This window comes from Delphinus delphis, chromosome 12 (genome assembly GCF_949987515.2).
Source record: "Delphinus delphis chromosome 12, mDelDel1.2, whole genome shotgun sequence".
In the NCBI taxonomy this organism is placed as follows: Eukaryota; Metazoa; Chordata; class Mammalia; order Artiodactyla; family Delphinidae; genus Delphinus; species Delphinus delphis.
This window is the reverse complement of record NC_082694.2, coordinates 20,686,949-20,705,645: the sequence shown is the minus strand read 5'-3', so window position 1 is coordinate 20,705,645 and position 18,697 is coordinate 20,686,949. Positions and strand designations below refer to the sequence as shown.

General features: G+C 44.8%; 2 protein-coding genes and 1 non-coding gene across 6 annotated transcripts in view; 2 read left to right on the top strand and 1 right to left on the bottom strand.

Moving 5' to 3' along the window:
- The window catches only part of CTNNA2 (catenin alpha 2), a 1,196,494-nt gene that overhangs the window by 832,659 nt on the left and 345,138 nt on the right, over positions 1 to 18,697 (top strand). The gene's annotated exons all lie outside the window — the stretch shown is intronic.
- Positions 6,459 to 12,666, bottom strand: LRRTM1 (leucine rich repeat transmembrane neuronal 1). Of its 3 annotated transcripts, none has more exons than XM_060027446.2 (3): positions 11,999 to 12,666; positions 9,804 to 11,733; positions 6,459 to 6,723 (listed from the first exon to the last, which is right to left on the bottom strand). In XM_060027446.2, the coding sequence occupies exon 2, from the start codon at positions 11,672 to 11,674 to the stop codon at positions 10,106 to 10,108; it is 1,569 nt and encodes a 522-aa protein (XP_059883429.1). In that variant the 5' UTR covers positions 11,675 to 11,733; positions 11,999 to 12,666; the 3' UTR covers positions 6,459 to 6,723; positions 9,804 to 10,105. The 3 variants fall into 3 exon arrangements, with proteins under 3 accessions (XP_059883429.1, XP_059883428.1, XP_069397368.1); XM_060027445.2 differs by having other exon boundaries at positions 12,003 to 12,666; XM_069541267.1 differs by having other exon boundaries at positions 9,804 to 11,935; positions 12,024 to 12,666.
- LOC132435699 (small nucleolar RNA SNORA72) lies at positions 16,753 to 16,852 on the top strand. The gene has a single exon (XR_009521641.1). It is a non-coding gene; the product is annotated as a small nucleolar RNA SNORA72 (small nucleolar RNA).

Genomic DNA, 18,697 nt, shown 5'->3' with positions numbered 1-18,697 from the left:
TACCCTATCACAGAAGAAAATGGGGGTAACATGGCTTTGCAGCCCTGTTGGACTCAGCACCCCTGCCGGCTGTGTGACCTTGTTTTATTTATCTTTCATTATCTTTTATTAAAGCAAACCAAAGCCCCACTTATCTAGTACCTACCATGTACCAGGCACCCACTTTACAAAGAATATCTCATTTAATTCTCAATAATAACTTATTTAATTCTCCTAATAACCCTATCTCCATTTTATAGTTGAAAGAATTGAGTATCAGAAAGGTTAAGTAACTTGCCAAAGTCACTCAGCCAGAAGTAAACCCAAGCACTGTGTCTCCAGAATCAATGTTTGACCCCCCCTCACCACTAAGGTAAGTGACCTTGGGCAAGTCATTGAACCTCTCTAAACCTTAGTTTACCTGTCTGTAAAATGAGAATATTAATACTCCTCTGGACAAGGAAGGATAAAGGTTTGTTGCAGGGTTTAAATGAGAAAATGTTAAGGATTTAGCAGGTTGCCAGGCACCTTGTAAATACACCGTGTAATAAACATGTCCATTGCAGGGTGGGGGTGGTGGTGTTTGCCTTTCGTAAATGGATCAGGTTGAAGTGGAGGCCTCTCCTCCACACACCCATGATGAGTCTGGTGGACCTAGACTCTTACCACAGTCTTCTTGCTAATGCCTCACCTTCAAGTTAAATTGGTCTATTGTTCACTCAACAAACATTTCCTTAATCCCTGAACAAGCAATGTTGTGTCACTTTGATTGAATGAGTTGACCAATTCAATGAGAGCTAAAAAACCTGAGTGATGTGTTACCTTTAGTTGCAGTTCAGTGATAACATGATTCCTTCTCTTCTTCCTTACAGTACGTTTGTTCTTTTCTCTTTGCACCTTTATGATTTTTGAAATAGTGTACAAAAAAGGATAAATAAGAGAAATTGAGATAAAAATGACCTGGACAGAAAGCAAAAGAGTGAGGCTGAATTCCAAGAAGGACCATTACTTTTAGAATAAAACCCATGCACACACACACAGACATAGTTGCAGGGAAATATAGATTTCACAGCAAATGCAATCACTATGGAGCAGACAGTGAGACAAAATCAGAGTGTGTGGTTGTCCTGCAGCTGAGGGACAAATGACAAGATTGCCTTGGCCAGCCAAAGACAGATTGTTGCATTATTCCATTAATTGTGTGTAGCTTGGCTTTTCCAGACCTTTCTGTGGCAGACTAATCCAGCTCTCACTTGCCACTGACTGAGCCATCTCACTTTTATCCAAGTCTGCCTAGAATATCTCTGAGATAGAGGTCCCTGCCACACATAGTTTGCAATATTGAGAACTCTTAATTGAAGATAAACACACTGATGGTGAACATCTAGTAATACGTGATTTCTAAAGAGGACATTGGTTTAAGGAGATAAAATATGCTGGAAGATTGTCTTTATCCTGGCTTTATTTTAAGTCCCATAAACTGTTGGCAGATCTGAGCTTACATATGAGCAATTGCCTGTGTTGTTTCATTTGAGAGGAACAAGGAAGGATCTCCTCTCCAAATATACATCACCCAGGTGTTTCAGTACCTGCAATTCTAGCATTAGAACAATTTCCTTAGGTTATTCTCCCAAAAGATCTATTTTAAACTGCAAGAATTTCTGGGCAAAATAGGTATCAAGATCCATCCATCCATTTTCTACTAGCATTTAGTTTTCACATCCTTTAAAGAGTTGCTGGTAAAGAAGTTGATGGCAGTAGGCTGAATGGAAAGAGGACATTTTGATGTTCGCTATTTGGGAAGCGTTGGCATGTATTTGGAAGTCTCTGAGGCATCATGGAGGCTCCTGTGGAAATGAGAAGAGTATCAGGCTTGGGAGGGGGCTTGAGGGGGGCACCAAATGGGCAGTAGTGAGACTGTGATGCCAAATTTTGTCATTGCCAGACTCTGGCTGGTGAGGGAGAAGGTATAGGAGCATGAGTGCAATGTGTGCTCCAGGACTCCTGCTGGAAGACTTACTGAGGTTTGTACTTTGAGCAAGGCCAGCCATGTCTCATCGCAACCAATCAGAGAAGGGAAGGGAAATGGCGGAGGAGGACACAGAATTTAGAAGACGCAGTTCCAGGTGCTAGGCCTTGACCTTCGGCAAGCTACTTAACCTCTTCTGATCTGAGTCTTCTTGTCTAAAAGATGGGACAAGTTTGTGTCTGCCTTTTGTGATTGTTGGGAGAATTAAAGTAAATAAAATAATTGTAAAGAATACTTAGTAAACTATAGAACACTCAGAAACAAATGGCAAGCCCATGTATGCTTGTACATCTTTCTCACAAAATCAGCCCCACCTGGAGGAGTCAGTGAGGCTGGGGCCTCCGCACTTAACGCTGACCCCCATCCACCAGCCCACCATGCTTTCTTAAAGAGCTGCAGTCTGACTTGTGGATCTTACAGATTGCTGAGCTACAAATGTGGCGATACTTGTGACCCTCTAGCTCAGTGTTTCCCAAATTTGACTGAACTTTGCAATCACCTGGGAAGTTTTAAAACATAACCTCACCAAAGCCACGCTCCAGATCATGCTTTCTTAAAGAGCTGCAGTCTGACTTGTGGATCTTACAGATTGCTGAGCTACAAATGTGGCGATACTTGTGACCCTCTAGCTGAGTGTTTCCCAAATTTGACTGAACTTTGCAATCACCTGGGAAGTTTTAAAACATAACCTCACCAAAGCCACGCTCCAGATCAATTAAATCCACATCTCTGTGGGAGGGACCCAGGCATCAATATTTGTTAAAGCTCCCAAGTGCTTTCAATGTGCAGCCAGGGTGGAGAAGCATTTTCCTAGCTGAGCAAAAGAAAGAAGGATGCAACTAGAAAATTATCTTTTTTCTCATAAAGCAGAGAGAAAAATGGCTTCCCAACATGACATTGATAAGAAGCCAATAGCCAACCTGGTAGAGCAGAGTCAGGAAAGAAACGATTAAAAAGGGTTGTGGAGTAGAGTTGGTGTATCACAGCCGCTCCCGATGATAATTCGATCAATATAAAGCACAAATCTTGAAACTCTCTCCCCTCTTGCTCTCTTTTTTTCCTCTCTCTTCCCCTCTCCCCCCACCTTCCAACCTTGACTTTTACTTTTCCCGCCTCTCCCTTTCTCCATCCCTCCCCCTTGCTCTCATTTTACTAAAGGGCTCTGAACCCCTAGTTTTCATTGTAGCCACTTACTCAGATCTAGTAAGTTATTTCAGGAGTCCTGTGCAAACGTTTGCCTGTACTTCTTCCCTGCCCCCACTCTCCACCGCAGTGACTTCTTCAGCCTTTTTACTGGTCCTGCTTCATGACAGTTCCCTGTGTCTCCCCATCTCACGTGTGGGTGAGTGTGAGTGTGTGTCCTCTCTAGGGTTTCCTTTCATCTTCCTGCACGTTCTAAAAACCCCATTTTCCACCCACACTTGCCCGTGCTTTCTCATCTGTTTTCCAGCATACCCACATCCCTCTCTGAAGCCCTGGTCTCTTTGTGAATTTTTATCTACCATTACACGTTCACATGCAGTCAAGCCTGATGAATCAGAATATTTGGGGAATGGGAATTCAGGGGAATTTTAATTTTCTGGTTAAGTGGCACTAGCTTGAAACCAGTTTTGTTTTATTGTCGGGGAAAATGATGAAATAGAAGCCTAGAACCCGAAGGGTCCTTAGGGAATACCTGGATGAACCCTCCCAAAGGCAAAGAGAGAGAGGCTGTCTGCAGTTAGGATGACTACCAGTTGGACCCAAGGCCTGTGAGTACCAGCTCCAGGTCTAAAGACCATCTCTCCTGACTTCAAGACCGGGGTTCTTTCAGAGCACACTCTCGACATAGCCTGCAGAATTGTTGATTAACCAGGACCGATCAAAAGTAAGTTGCATTTTTGAAGTGAACTCTCTAGTTCTCTCCTAATGTCATAGGCCCATAAACTTCACTCATCAATGTGGTCTGCCTGGCCCCAAATGCCTTTCAGTTTGTGATGCCTGCATCTCTAGACCATCCTGCTGCTAAGGTCTGAAATCATGGCCCTGATTAATATGTCCACCACTCACTAGACTAAGCAGATTGATTTTTATTTTGGCTGCACCACATGGTCTATGGGATCTTAGTTCCCCAACCAGGGATCAAACCCACGCCCCCTGAGTTGGAAGTGCGGAGTCTTAACCACTGGACCTCCAGGGAAGTCCCAGCACGTTGATTTTTCAAATGAAAGCCCATTCCCACCTTGGAGACATTCCAGGCTTGGCTGGAGAAGGGGAAAAGCCCAGACATCAGAACACCTACTGAAAGGAATATCAAGTTTCTCATTTTCCTTCTTGTTAATTAAATATCCATTGTTAACTCAATTTTTTTTTCTGTTTCCTAAATGAGGTATTGCCAGAGAAAAAGTGGGTCAGTGGAGGGCTCTGACGGGTTTTGTCCCAGTTAATTTAAGTTTTGCCATATGTTGTTTGAGAAGCGTGTGCTAGCTACAGGTCCTCGCGCCGATTAGCAGCCAACCTGAGGGGTTTTCTTTAGACTTCCAATTCTCTTGCAAGAGAGGAAGGTTAGAAGGCAACAGAGCTGGGTGAACGAATCCAAGCAAAGCTGGAACGCAGCTTGTTGGTGTCAATGGCCTCATTACTCTATACCAGGGAGCAGAGTTTCTGAAACTCGGCACCCTTGACATTTTAGGGTAGATGATTCCTTGTTGAGGGGGTCTTCCTGTACATTGTGGGGTGCTCAGCAGGATCCATGAGCTCTACTCACTGGATGCTGGTAGCCTCCCACCCCCAAGCATGAAAATCACAAATGTTTCTGGACATTACATTGATTGGGTGGCAGATCTGCCCCTGGTTGAGACCCACCACCATAGAGACATAGCCCATTTAATGACCAAGAGGGGTCATTAAATAAATCCTCAACAGTAATATATGAATACCTGGAAGACCTTAGTCTCTCTGAGTCCAAAATCCTCTGGTTAGTGGTTGGACTGGATGATTAACTGAACTTTGAGCTCCTGGAAGCCTGTAAGAGGTCTCCTCTGTTGGCAGAGTCCTGCATGACCCGATTACCAGAGGCCAGAGCAAACAAAGTCATGATGAAAATTCCTGGATTCGAGCATTGCACCCATGTCATCCACCAAGAATAGGGTGAGCATGTACCCTTAGCCCAGGCTAGTCCTAGGGTCTTTGCTGGTTAGAGCAGTGGAGGAGGCAACCATTCAAGGAAATTAGAAACAGGGTATAGTTAAAAGGACACCAGACTGAATGCCCTGTGCTTCCAATTACTAGCTGTACAAAAACACTCAACCTCTCTAGGCCTCAGGTTCCTCATGTAAAAATAAGGTCTAGATAAAGGCTCACATACCAAGTAACCATTCAATAAATGTATTTTCTCTGTCTCATTTACAACCCTGACTAAGCCTTCAGGACGTAATAGCCAGGTGTTTGCTTTGAGCAAAAAACTGTAAACTGTGTCCAGCTGAGGAAGGCCAGGAGATGGGGCCCAGTCACAGGAGGAAGAATTCTGCCTGCAGGATCCCTGGAAAAAAATTTGAGTAGAGCAATTTTTAATGGAGAAATGTTTTGTAACCCTGAGGTGGAACTCCTTAGTTAGGTGCATGCTCTGTAAAGAATGCTTTGCTGGCTCTTACCACTAGGTAGCAGGCATACACCCTTCTATGGAATGAGGAGCTCAGAAGATCCCCAGCCTGCAGAGCCTCTACCACTCATCAACTAATGCCTGAAAATACCATCAGCCACCTCAGTCCTTTACACCTCGTGATTGATTTTATCAGATCCTTTTGTGAGTAAAAGTTTGATCATGGAAGAAGAAAGCAGGAGGATAATTAATGCTGGAGGGATTAATTTTATAATATGATCATGTGTATGTTGTTATATGTGTGGTTATATATATATATATATATATATACACATACATACATGACAATGTAGTATGTGTGACTATTACATGTCATTTTATGTCATTTACGTATATGTATGTATGTGTATATCCCTAAACTTCTCCCAAAATATATTTCAGGAGCCTAATAGTCATATTCCAATTAACTCCTTGCTATTTGATATTCCATCCATGGCAAGCCCAAATCAACCAACATAACCACCTATCTAGAGGATATAATTGATGCTTATTTTGACTACCCTGAAACATTATAATACCCATTCTCCAAAGCATATAAATTCTGGCCCTTGATAATGTTCTCTGTGAGAAGGGTATCTGATGCCTTTCATGATCCCAGGATGTGTGATCCACCAGTGCTTCCTTCTACACGGCTGCACCAGACAGAATAAGTGCCGAACTTGCTGACAAGTCGATTAATGTAACCCAGCAACACAGGAGGCCCCTAAGCCTTCCCGTGATCTGTGTGCAGTTGCTCAGGAAACTTGAGAGAAATAACAGGTAGTGTCTGCCCCTCTAATGACTTACACGTACTCATAAACGTGTTGTTGATGCTAAGTCATACCGAATGTCTCCTTCCTGAAGGCAGGGGAAAAAAGGTAAGGCACTCTTAGACTTTGAAGAGCTTGAGAGAATATTAAAAGTTTCCTTTTACTGGAATAACCTTTTCTTTATGATGGCAACTTTGCAGTCTTGAGAGCCTGGGCTGGCTGGTGGTCTCAACTATCAGGGCTGGAGTCTGAGCCCCAGGGGCTGCGTTTCCTCGGAGTGAAGGCCAAAGGATGGGTTTCATTTAACCTGCTCACTCTGGTACCACCTAAAAAAAAAAAAAAAAACTATTGGGGCTAAGGCTGGTCTGAGAGTGTCATTTGAAAGGACTTTTTTTTCTATATAAATATTTGAGAAACCTCTATACTAGGGCTGAACTTTAATCAGCTGGGAAGGTACTGCAAATGGAGGGTGAATCCATCACAATGCCCAGGAAGAGACAATGCCCAGGTCTTAAATTCCTTCCAGACAGCACAGGACAAGGAGATCAGCCCCCTCTGAGGGAAGAACAACAACAAAAAGGGTGCTACACCTTTAAAAAATCAGATTGCCTTTTAAATGCTCAGTAGTTTCCTTAGAGGGGGTCAGACAGAGCAAGTTTCTTGAAGCTTAAAGATCAATTAATTTAAGAAAGAAAAGATTTCAAGTGTCATAAAACCTTGGTTAAATCTACCAATTTCCCTCATTCTTGCCTTCCCCCACATGCTGCCATTCTCCAAAGCAAGAGGTGCAGGAGCATGAAATGATGTGAGCTAAATTTCTGTTTGTGTAGGAAACATATTTCCTTGCCTATAAAGGCACACAGCACAGAGACAGTCAGACACACACACACACACACACACACACAAACAAATTAAGAACACAGTATTCATGACCATCATTTGTTCTCCAGGTCTCAGGTTACAGAGTCCTGTTTACAATAGTATTTCATTAGATTTACTTGGACTTCAGATCTTCTACGCATGTGGTGTTTAGTCATACGGTGGGTAGGGGTGGCAGCAGCAAATACCAAAGCATGATTATTCTCTAGCTTTTTCTCATGGCCACATTTACAAAAGAAGAATAAAGAGGGAAAAAGTCTTAGAGATAGGAGAGAAATTCTCCAGTTTCCAATATCCATATTTCTAGGGGGTAGGGTGGATCTGTGCTTCTGATGTTTGCCAATAAGGTTTTGCTTCTGGAAGCTTTCCCTGTAAGCACACCAACACCGCCCTTAATGCACCAAGCCAGAGCAGCTTTTGGCACTGGATTTCAGGAACCTTCCTAGGAGCACATCAAATCCATGGAATCCAAGGATTGAATTGAATCCTTCAGTTGCACAATTGGGGGATTTTTTCTTTTTTTCCAGAAAAGGTCTTTTGTCTCCTAGAGGAGGTCTCTTTATTGAGGTTTCATTATAGATGTTCCTGCAGTCCCTGCCCTCCAAGTGACATGCTGTTTACAATGGCATTCCCAAATGATCATTCTTAGACTAAATCCAAAACCCCCTCAAAGTTATCAAAGCGTCTCTCTTCTAGAACATTACTAGTTTAAATGGGTGTTGCGTGCATGGTATGTGTCATAAAGTCATGTTTTAATTATAAACAAAATAAGATGAAGTTTCCCGGTCAGAGAAAATGAGATTATGGGGGGGGGGTGTGCGCACGCGCGCGCACGCACGCCCCCGCGCACCCACGCGTCTGTGCGTGTGTAAGAAGCTCTCCACCAAGGCTTAACATCTTAGAGACATTTGCAAAATATTTCTCTTGAAAGAACCTCTTAGAAGCAGTATTTTTAGGCATACTGGGTTCTCCATTGGTAGAAGAGAAATCTACTAACAACCCTCAGATTAAGTAAACCTCCTGGTGATGCCATTCTGCATTTCAAACAGCTGATTGTGCCTTTTTAGGTAGGTGGCCGGAGGCATTTGCATTTTGGGAGAGGGTGGTGTATGTTTTCTCCTGCCATCCCTCTTCCTGTTATTCAGACTTGGCTCTCCCTCCCAAAAGAAAAGGAAAAAAGAAAGATGCCAGTCTGTAAGATCATTCAGAGGGGTGAGCACCTGAGTTTGAGAAAAACTTCTGGACATGGACAACATTAGCTCACCAGCTGTCACTCATGACAGTTTATTTCAATCACACATTTGCTTAAATTGCTAGCTAGTGAAAGACCATCACACATACTCCTCCCCTGTCCCTTCCCCACATCGCCACCTGCTACCACTCTTGAATTTAGTTCAATAAACAACCCACACCTCTGTGGACCTGGAAACCTATGAGGTTGGGAAGGGGAAATCACTGACCCCAACACAGAAAAAAACTAAGACAACACAGGAAAGCAGGCATCACACGACAGGGCAATCTGAAGAGAGGCAGCTTTTCTGTCCTGGGTTAACAAATTATTCCTGTTTCAGTAACATTGGAACATAGGATCAAAAGCTCATTTTCCCCATCCCACCGCACCCCCATCACTTCTGTATCCCGTCTGCCCCTAAAGTCTCCTGCTACAAGCAGCACCCAGGGAGGAGTTCAGCCCAGGGTAGGATTTTCCCACTGTTCCCCAGAGCAACTAGGAATGTGCTGTCACTGCTGAGAGCCTCAGCTTGCTGCAGTCTTACCAATATGCTCCAGAAAGCACAGTTTTCATCACCGAACATTTGTATTCCGCCTTATTTCCCTGAGTCAGACCACAGAGAGCAGGAGATGAGGGTCTTTCACTTGAGAGAGTATGGAAAAGGGAACAAATGCTACTAAGTCTGGTGAATCAAAGGCGTAGGAGAATAGTGAACCAGTGGCATTTGGGGGTGAGATTTTGAATCGATTTGAAAGATGCTTGTATTAAGTGCAAAAATGTTTCCTGCTCATAAGAAAAACTGTGTGGCACTGCCTTTTAAAAGCATTTGCAATGATCTCTGCCTTAAAGGCTGAGCAAGGATGCTCAGTCCTCAGTCTGCCTTTCAATTGCTTTGAAGTGGCTAGATTGCACTGCACCCCCCACCCCCAAATATAATATAAAGGGTCTTGCTTTTTTCAGTCCTTAATCATGTGGGGTACATCCACCTGATAAGCTGTTTGTCCTTCTTAATGTTTCAAAATGAGCCTGGCTACTTCTGAATTTCTGGATTTTCCCTGTGGCCACTAGATCACCCCTACACACACACACACACACACACACACACACACACACACACACACACACACACACACACACACACACACACACACACACGGTGGGGGGAGGAAATTCTAACTGTTGCTTCACTCTTAACCAGGTAACAATTCATTTAGGTTACACCAGTCTGTAAAAACTGTAAATGCTATTTTATTTTAAACATTTTAAGTTTACAAAAAAAAAATCAATGATTGGTACCTTTTTACACTCTCAGATTCCTGAATATGGACAGATCTTCAAAGGGAGGAAGGAGTTCTCATATGAAATTTAAGATAGACTGTCCTGAAGGTTGTGGGGTGGGGTTTTGTTGTGTTTTATCTCGTTTTTGTTTTTAAGACACAATAAAGCTAAAATGTCAAGTCTCTGGGAGAGATCCCCTTGCGGTTTCAGTCAAGGAGCATATCAGAGCACAGACAGGAGACCCCAGCCTGGTGCTTGCCGGCCCGCCCCGGCTGTCCAGGCATATTTGGTAGCGCACGGGTTGGGAGCCACTGGGACAATCACACCTCGCATTCCCTGGCGGGCTGCTGGTGGCAGGTACACGAGCCATACTCGTTGATGATGACCAGGGCTCCCTCAATGTGGTTCGGTTTGTAATCAACGTAGTATTCCTGGGCAGACATGGCAGCCATCTGATGCATGGTCTGTTTCTGCTTTTGCTTCCTGCGCTGCGTCACAAAGCACTGTCTGAGCTGCCTGAGACTGGCTGGGAAGCACTTCCAAGAGACATAGAGCACCAGGACCACGATGAGGAAGGAGAAAATGAGGGCCATGGTACCGGTGACCACCTTGTGAATCTGCACAGCGTTCTCGGCGTGTTCGCCGCCGGGGAGGGCCACGGTAGCCAGCTCAGGCGTGCTGTCGGGCTGCCCCTCCCTGCCATCAGCGAGAGTGGTGGCCGGGCCGGCGGGGGATCCCAGGTCGCTGCGGTTGGTGACGGCGGAGAGCAGGTGGCCGCTGGTGGGCTCGGCCCCCTCCTCACACAGGTGGAAAGCGTACACTGCGTCCAGGACGTCCTCGCCCTGTGCGTACTCGGGGCTGGCGCACTGCAAGTTGCCATCGTAGCGCCCCTGGAAGTTGCTGAGCCACGAAGCCAGGGCGCACACGTTGCGCCCACAGTCCCAGAGGTTCCCGGCCAGGGTGACGCTCGTCAGCGACTTCCAGGAGTTGAGGATACGGGGCTCGATGTAGGTGAGACGGTTGGAGTCCAGCTGCAGGGACTGGAGGTGTGGCACGGTCTCGAACACATGGGGCTCCATGTACTCGATCTCGTTGCCCGACAGGTCCATTTTCTCCAGGTTCCATACCCAGTCCAGCGAGCTGACCACAATGGCCACCTTGTTCCTCCTCAGGCAGAGCGAGTGCAGGGAGATGAGGCGGGGGAAGTGGGCAAAGTTCACCTTGACCAAGTCGTTGTGCTCCAGGTGCAGCTCGGTGAGCTTGAACAAGCCGGCGAAAGAGTTGCGCGCCAGACTCTTGAGCTGATTGTATCCGATGTCGAGAAACTTGAGGCTGCGGCAGTCCTGGAAGATGCGCACGGGCACGAACTGGATGGCGTTGGCCCGCATGTGCAGCGTGGTGAGCTTCCGCAGCCCGTGGAAGAGATCGGGCGCGAGCGCCTGCAGCTTGTTGTACGAGAGGTCCACGCTGCGCAGGTTGGGCATGGGCCGGAAGGTGGTGTTGGCCAGTTGGGTGATCTGGTTGGAACTCAGTGTGAGTTCCTTAACTCGGCGCAGTTTCTGAAAGGCGTCCCCCTGCACCGAGCAGATGTGATTGTGATCCAGATAGAGCCACGTGAGCTGCATTAACCCCGTGAACTGGCCGGCGCGCAGCTCCGAGAGGCTGTTGTAGCGCAGGGACAAGCCCAGCAGGCCGGACAGGTTGTGGGGCGCCTCGGTGAGGTTGAGCGCCTCGCAGTACAGCAGCCGCCCCTCGCACCGGCACAGCTGCGGGCACCCGCTGGGGGCGGCGGGCAGCATCTGAAAGCAGGCCCCCAGCAAACACAAGACCACCCCCGAGGGCCTCCTCAGCAGCCAGTATAGACAGAGACCGAGCAGCAGGAAATCCATTAGCGAGAATCTTTCCAGAGAGGCTGGAGAATGTCCATTGGAAGCGCTTGGTCAGAAATCTACATCATATTTTATTCCGAGGGAGGGGGAGCGGGGGAGGGGGAGAAAAGGGCAAAAATCAAATAAATACATTGAAATAAAGCAGGACCCCCCCTCCCCAAAGCCACACGTTCACCTCTAAGCATGCAGAAAGCTGGGCAGCATAGAAAGTTCACAGCCACGTAAAGATCAAAGAGATGGTGATTTGGTCCATGTTAGATGCTGCAGCAAAGGGAGGAAAAAAAAAAAATCTTCGGGAAAGAATTTAATTAAAAAGTGTCTTACCCACCCTTTTCCAGAGAGTGACAACCTCCATTCAGCTGCTCCCTTTGTGTGCAGGCTAATTATATGCAGGGCGAGAGAAGACCCCTCTGTGTTTCCGAGGCAGCCCCGGTCCGCGGCCGGCGGATCTGGCAGGCGCACAATGTCTCACTTTGCTGCTCCGCTCGGGGCTGCAAGGGCGGCCGGCGAGGCGGGGAGGCGACTTCTAGGACCCGCAAGTTTCCCAACTGCGTGCGGGAGCCGGGGCTTCGCCTTCCTGCCGCTGTCCTTTCCCTCTGCAGTTCGGACTGTGACGTTGTGGGGAAAAAAACCCTCCAAACTCGGGGCTCGCGACTCCCCAGGATTTGACAGTCTGGTTAATGTCCGTCATTGGAAAGGACCACTGACCGGCGCCACCTTTTGCTCCGCGGAGACAGCCTGCCATTCGCGCCCGGGGCGGCTGCGGAGAGCGGGCTCGCTCATGCTTTGCGGGCGGCGGGGAGGTGCGGGCGGCGGGCGGCTCGGGTGGCGACGCTGGGAGCGGGGAGCGGCGCCCGGCGCCCGGGCTCCTTCCCTCCGCCAGGCAGTGTGAGGCGCGAGCTTGCACCGGCACCTACTGCTCACTGAGTGTCGTAAGCTGCTCACGATTGTGCGTCTTCCCGGAGCACCTCAGACATGGGCAGATTGAAAAGGGGTGGGCAGAAAACCAACATTCTCCAGAGCCACTAAAGTAATATATGTTCTTTGATGAAATGGAAATAACTTTCAGCTTTTTGGTCCATATTTCCAAAAAGAAAAAAAAAAAAAAAAAGGAGGGGGGATGGAGGTTTGGAAAAGCATCATCAACGACAAGAGATTTCCAAGTGGGAGACTGAAATATTCTGTTCCGCCCTCCCCTTCCCTTCGGGGAACGTTCCCCCCTCCCCCTTTAAAGCTGTCTACGTGTAAGAGATACGTAGGAATCTGTAGAGAAATCAACATTTGGTCCTTTGCTTTAGAAAAGCAACTTGAGAGAAGCTAGAGGAAAGCAATGATTGTGGGGATTTGGCTGAGATTTTTCTTTTTTCCCTTGCGGGCACTGGAGTTCTGCAGTCAGCCAGCAATTTTAGGTGGTGGGTGGGGGAATGCTTTCCAAACTCAGCGGATTTGGAAAGCCATCCTGGTCCTGGCGGTAGACCTAGAGTGGCAGAAACCTATGTCTGTGTACAGGGAGTTTTTCTTGCCCGAGATCCCTCTGGGGCTTCACCAGTCTCCATAGATGTCTGTGGGGTCCCGGGTGGATTAAAGAAAGATTCTAATATCTGACACAGGGAGGGCTGACCCTGACGTGCTACTCATGGTGATTACAGAACCCTGCAGTACACTCCGCTCCAGGAGAATGTGCGAGAGGATGAGAGGAGAAGGGGTAGTTTAAACCCTCATGAAGCCTACCCCTTTCTATATATACACCCAGTACTTAATCTTTGAGACTGTTACTAATTTGTATCATCTGAGCATGAAGAGGTCTTAGCCTGATTATTTCCATTAACACTCACTTATGGATGGGCTCCTTAAGCTTCTTATGTTGAGCTCTGTCTTGTTCCAACTGGTCTGGAGAGGGTCTGCATTGCTGTTGTCAGGGACCTGTTGGTCATCTGTTTAAAAAAAAGAAAAGAGAGAAACCCGGCTGGAAGTGAGTGGATAAGCCTACCTTCTTGACAAATATGCCCAAGGAGGCAATAGGGAGAATCCAATGTGAATTTCCAGCTCCTCACTTCTAATTCCCATCATATCTGACTCTTAGGAACTGAAAATAAGTGGGCATTATCTATAGTTGTGCTCTCATTGATAAGAATGAGGTGGATTACCAAAGCTCCAGGGTTGGACTGGCTTTGGACAAATAACTAAGTTGCTCCTTACATTCAAGCTAAAGACACTACTAACCAGTGGAATCAAAGTCACCAAAGACTAGTAGTACTTTTCAGGAAAAGTTTTATGAACAGGGGCATGAATCATTCCGTTTCGTATTCCTCTGAGCTCTGGCCTGGTCATTCATCTCTGAGATGCATCCTTCAATTGGAAAGAAAACAAAGCTGAAATGTCCTAGACATCACATGCTGTCTTAGGAGCTAAAAGAGACATTAGAAAATCTGAATTTTGCACATGACGAAACTGAGGTACAGAGACATCGGGTGATTATCCGAGGTCTCACAGCTTGTTACTGGCACAGATAGGTTATTTTCTGTCTCGCACCAAAGTGGTGGCCTTCCTTTCCCATTCTTGATGGTCAGCTCTCCAGCCCTCTTGCCTCCTGCCTGACTCTGGACTGGGCACTGGCACCTCCAGGGTGCTGCGGAACACTTTAACAGACAGACAATTTCACCATCAAGTGTTTTCACCTCTTGCCAAGATAATTATTCCTCACAGCAAGCCGGCTGATTGAGCCATAAACTCTAAAGGGTTGGGGAGCTGGGGCAGGCAGGGGTAAACATTGGCCAACCATTCAGCAAGTATTGTGAGTACAAGCCACCCAATCCCCATGGCTGCTAGGAAGAAAATTCTCCTAATGCAGGCAGCTTGCAAAGTGGTGCTAGAGCCTGCCAAATGGGCAAGAAGAGGTCCCACTTTGGATGTCACTTGATTTGTAGAGCTGGTACAGAGGCAGAAAAGAGTTGAGTGTTGGCAAGAAGGAAGGAAAGTAAAATTAAATTCACTGCATTTATATGTGAGCTTTCTTCTAAGTATGATACTCAGAATGTAGAAGATATGTCTAGGCTGTAATTAAAAAATACATATGTACATATATATATTGCTTTTCACATTATTATCCTGCAAATCATTTCATCTGGATGGTATCTTTAAATCTTTCCCACTTCTAATGTGGCAAGTTTGCATCTTTTCTACGGTTTTAAACCCCTTGGCAGAACCGTATACATTAACAGATTGAAATGAGCTTTATTGAAATTTAGCTATTCTAAGTCATCTAAGTTGCAGAATCCCAATTTATTATGTATTTAAAGCATACCAGCCCTGATTAAATCAATGCAAATTAGGTTAAATAAGAACAACATGAATCAAGTGTTTCAGCAAAGTTGAGTCGAGAAACGACAACTTTTGAGTCACCAGAGCAGGCTGATATAGCTGGTTTTCATGAGTTTTAATGTCATGCCTCTTAGGGTCCAACACACTAAAAAGTAAAAAAAAAAGGAAAGAGCTCACATAAACTTCTTTCTTTCCTCATGTTTGATCTCTCATAACTCTTTACCTCTCTTGTGAGAACATGTAATGCATCAGGCTGTAATGTGACGATTGTGTATATACATGATCAATCTGTTTTTCTGGGCTAAGCACAGGTTTCTGTTGGTAAATGTCTTCTCCTTCAGCGTCGGATGCTGATGAGAGATCTTTTACACACTTTAAAAACACCCTTGTTATTTTCCGTGTTTGTATGGGGAAAGATATTTAGCATGTCTTGCTGAACTGCCATAGTAGCTGAGCAAGAAAGGCACCTCAAGCCATTAGGCCAACATGTGATTGGGGAGTGGGATAAGAAAGGATAAGAATCTTGAAAACGTGGACTCAGCAAATGGGAAGGAACTCAGGGGTACGTGAAGTATGGATCTGACTGCCAAAACACAATCTGGAACGAAGAGGTGGAAGAGCAAGCTCGATGCAGCTGGAGAGGCCAAAAGTATAGTTTGGAGGAGGGAGAGGTAATTAATTCCTCCTCTTCTAAACCTTATACTGATACATTAACCTTTGCATAATAAACCCTCCTTGCTTCTTCTTGGTACTTTATGTTGTGATGGGGTGCTAGGGGGGTGGTCACATACAGTTGTTGTTTTTTTTTTTTTCTTGAAATGTTGTACCTCTCCCATTTCATCTCAACTGAAGGCCACCTCCAATTCGTTTATTTGAGTCAAAATAGTTTGTGAACATAGAGGTGCAAGTGACAAAAGTCTGAAATGAGCATGCATTCTGAGGATTGGCCTTCCAATAGTCATCTTTGGCAGTGTTCAAGGAAAGACAAATTCAAGTGGTGATTTTAATGTTCTGTCATTGCTTGCTCCAGCCTGGACCTTGGTCTTTATGTGGTTGTCTTTACTTTTCAGCAGTGAGCACTGGCTTTTCTTTAAAAGGAAACGTTTAGATGTAGGGGAGGAGGGTGGGAGTCACAATTTCAAAAGGAGAGAATTAACTCTGTTGTTCCTGTGGGCACACAGCATATAACTGGCCTTTTACAGAGCACCTCTGAAGATGTATATGGGGCCAAAGGGTGAGGGTTGTAAGGTTTCTCTCGGGAGATCCACTTAGGAGGAACACATTAAAAAAAGGTCATTTTTCTTATCCAACTTATCCTCCTCTTAAAACAAGGTAGTGATATGGATAGCACTAAGGCAACACCTAACATCTTGCATTGATATTAAGTCATGGGAGTAAACCAAAGAAATGCAATTACTTAGTGCTTTCCTCCTGGAGCTTTAGGTAGGGAAGAGCAGCAGACACTGAGAGACTTAGCCGGTAATAATTATATATGGCCCAGTGCTTGAGAGTAAATGTCTCTAGAACATACAAATGTGAAGAGCTGACAGGTCAAATGGGACCAGTGAAGGAAGTAAAGTGTATGAAGTAGTTTAAGGACTCAAGGCTCACTGACTGGAGAGATGGTCATCGTGAAGGCATACCTACGATGGGGAACTGAAATGCATATATCATGATGAGTGGATTAATTCCCTAGTTCTCCGGGGGAAGAAGATATACAGGGACAAATGGAATCTGTGTTGGGAGAGGAAGGAAGTTGGTAAAGGGCTTCCAAACATTTGCTATATTAAGACCATCCATTGGTCCCCAGACCTAGTTCTTTCCCTAGGCCTGGTTTTATAAATACTGGTGATAAACCAAGTCTGCTTTGTATGATACATCTTATGTGGGAAGTGTGTGTGACTTTAGGTATGTGACCAACCTTGAGAAATGACAGCACAGCTAGTGTAATAACTTTTGAAGATAACCATTGTTAATTGGATGATTACCATTTGCCATTAAATGAACTGTAAATTTTTTTTAAAAGGGCTTCCAATGCTATACTGAAAATTTTAGTTTGCTGTATTCTTCTAGCCTCTAAGACTGAACACCTTAGGGTTATCTTTGACTTCTGTAATAAATACCTGGGTTAGTTCCTGAGGCCTGTTCTGCTGTCCTGGGCCCCTCTCTACAAGCTTCCTCTGCACTGCCATGTGCCCTGATCATGCCATATTATACCTAACTGCTGTATATACTCTCTCCATCTTTGCTTACCTTCATTCTAGCCATCCTTCAAGGCTGATGTCAAATATCCTCTATGACGTTTTTTTTTTTTTTCTTGCCCACGCCACGCGGCATGTAGGATCCTAGTTCCCTGACCAGGGATCGAACCCATGTCCCCTGCAGTGGAAGCACAGAGTCTTAACCACTGGAGTGACAGGGAAGTTCCCTTCTATGACTTCTTAACTGATTCCCATGTAAAGTGATCTCTTATTCTTCTGAACTATATTAGCAGCTTACCTTTACCAATACTGCTCCTGGTGTGGTTCACTTTATATGAGTGTGGCAGCCATTTCTAATTATAGTATTTTAGAACTGAATGAGACCTTAACATCTTGGAGATTAGGAATAAAAAGACTTCAGCTGGGGTTCCTTGCTTTTCCATTTTCTCTCAGTTTGATCCTACACAGGTCACTCCATTATCAGTGAAATAGGACCAAGGATGGCTATCTTAAAGGATTCTTGGGGAAAATTCAATGATATCATGTATATTCGAATTTTGCAGCTTGAAAATATAAGCATAGGACTAGCAGGCCTGGAGCATGTTAGAAAGGCAGAAGTTTAGGGTGTCTTCCTAGATCCATTGAATCAAATCTGCATTTTACCATTAGTTCCAGGTTAAAATTAAATTTTAAGAAGCACTCTGTTGGAGCACTCACAAATTCTATCCTGAAAAAGTAACTCAGGTATCATTAATTTCCTAGTTTATAATTCAGGAATTGAAGGGCCAGAAATGTTAAGTGATTGCCCAAGATGGGTGCTAGAATTTGGACAAAAACCTCATGTCTTCTGAATCTTGTTCTCTGTCCTATTAGATTTCAAACACGTAGAATGCGAAGTCTGTGTCTATCTCAGTACTTAGCACTTAGTAGGGCTCTTAATAAAGTTTGGTTTTACTGTTGGTAAGGCAGTAAGTATAGAGAGCCCTTGTATATGCTAGCCTTAGGCAGTTCCTGGCTTATATTACACCTCAGTTTTCTTATCACTGTCAATCTGTATGTATTTCTCATGGATGTCTAAGTGTTACCTTTTTATTATAGAAAAATGAAAAATGGGAGAAAAAAGCAAGAAAAAATATTTTAAATGAAGATTGTCACCTAAAATTCAACCACCTGGAGATAAACTATTAAGTTTTGGGTACATATTCTTTTAGAATTTTACTATTTCACATATATCTATATTTTCTAAAAATATGATAACATTATACATATTACTTTGTAACTATTTTTTTTCATTGTTGATATATTCCCATATCCAGAATACAAATTGATAGGATCATCTTCAATGGCTACAGACCATTCTATTTATTTTACCCATCTCCCTTTTTTACCAATTATGTTGATTATGGTTTTTAGCTCTTATGAAATGACTGGGATGAACTTCCTCATACATATACTACTATAGACTGGATGTTTGTGCCCCCCAGAATTCATATATTGAAAC

Bases quoted from the DNA above. Each gene is read 5' to 3' on its own strand.
- LRRTM1 (XM_060027446.2), bottom strand. From the start codon at position 11,674: ATGGATTTCCTGCTGCTCGGTCTCTGTCTATACTGGCTGCTGAGGAGG.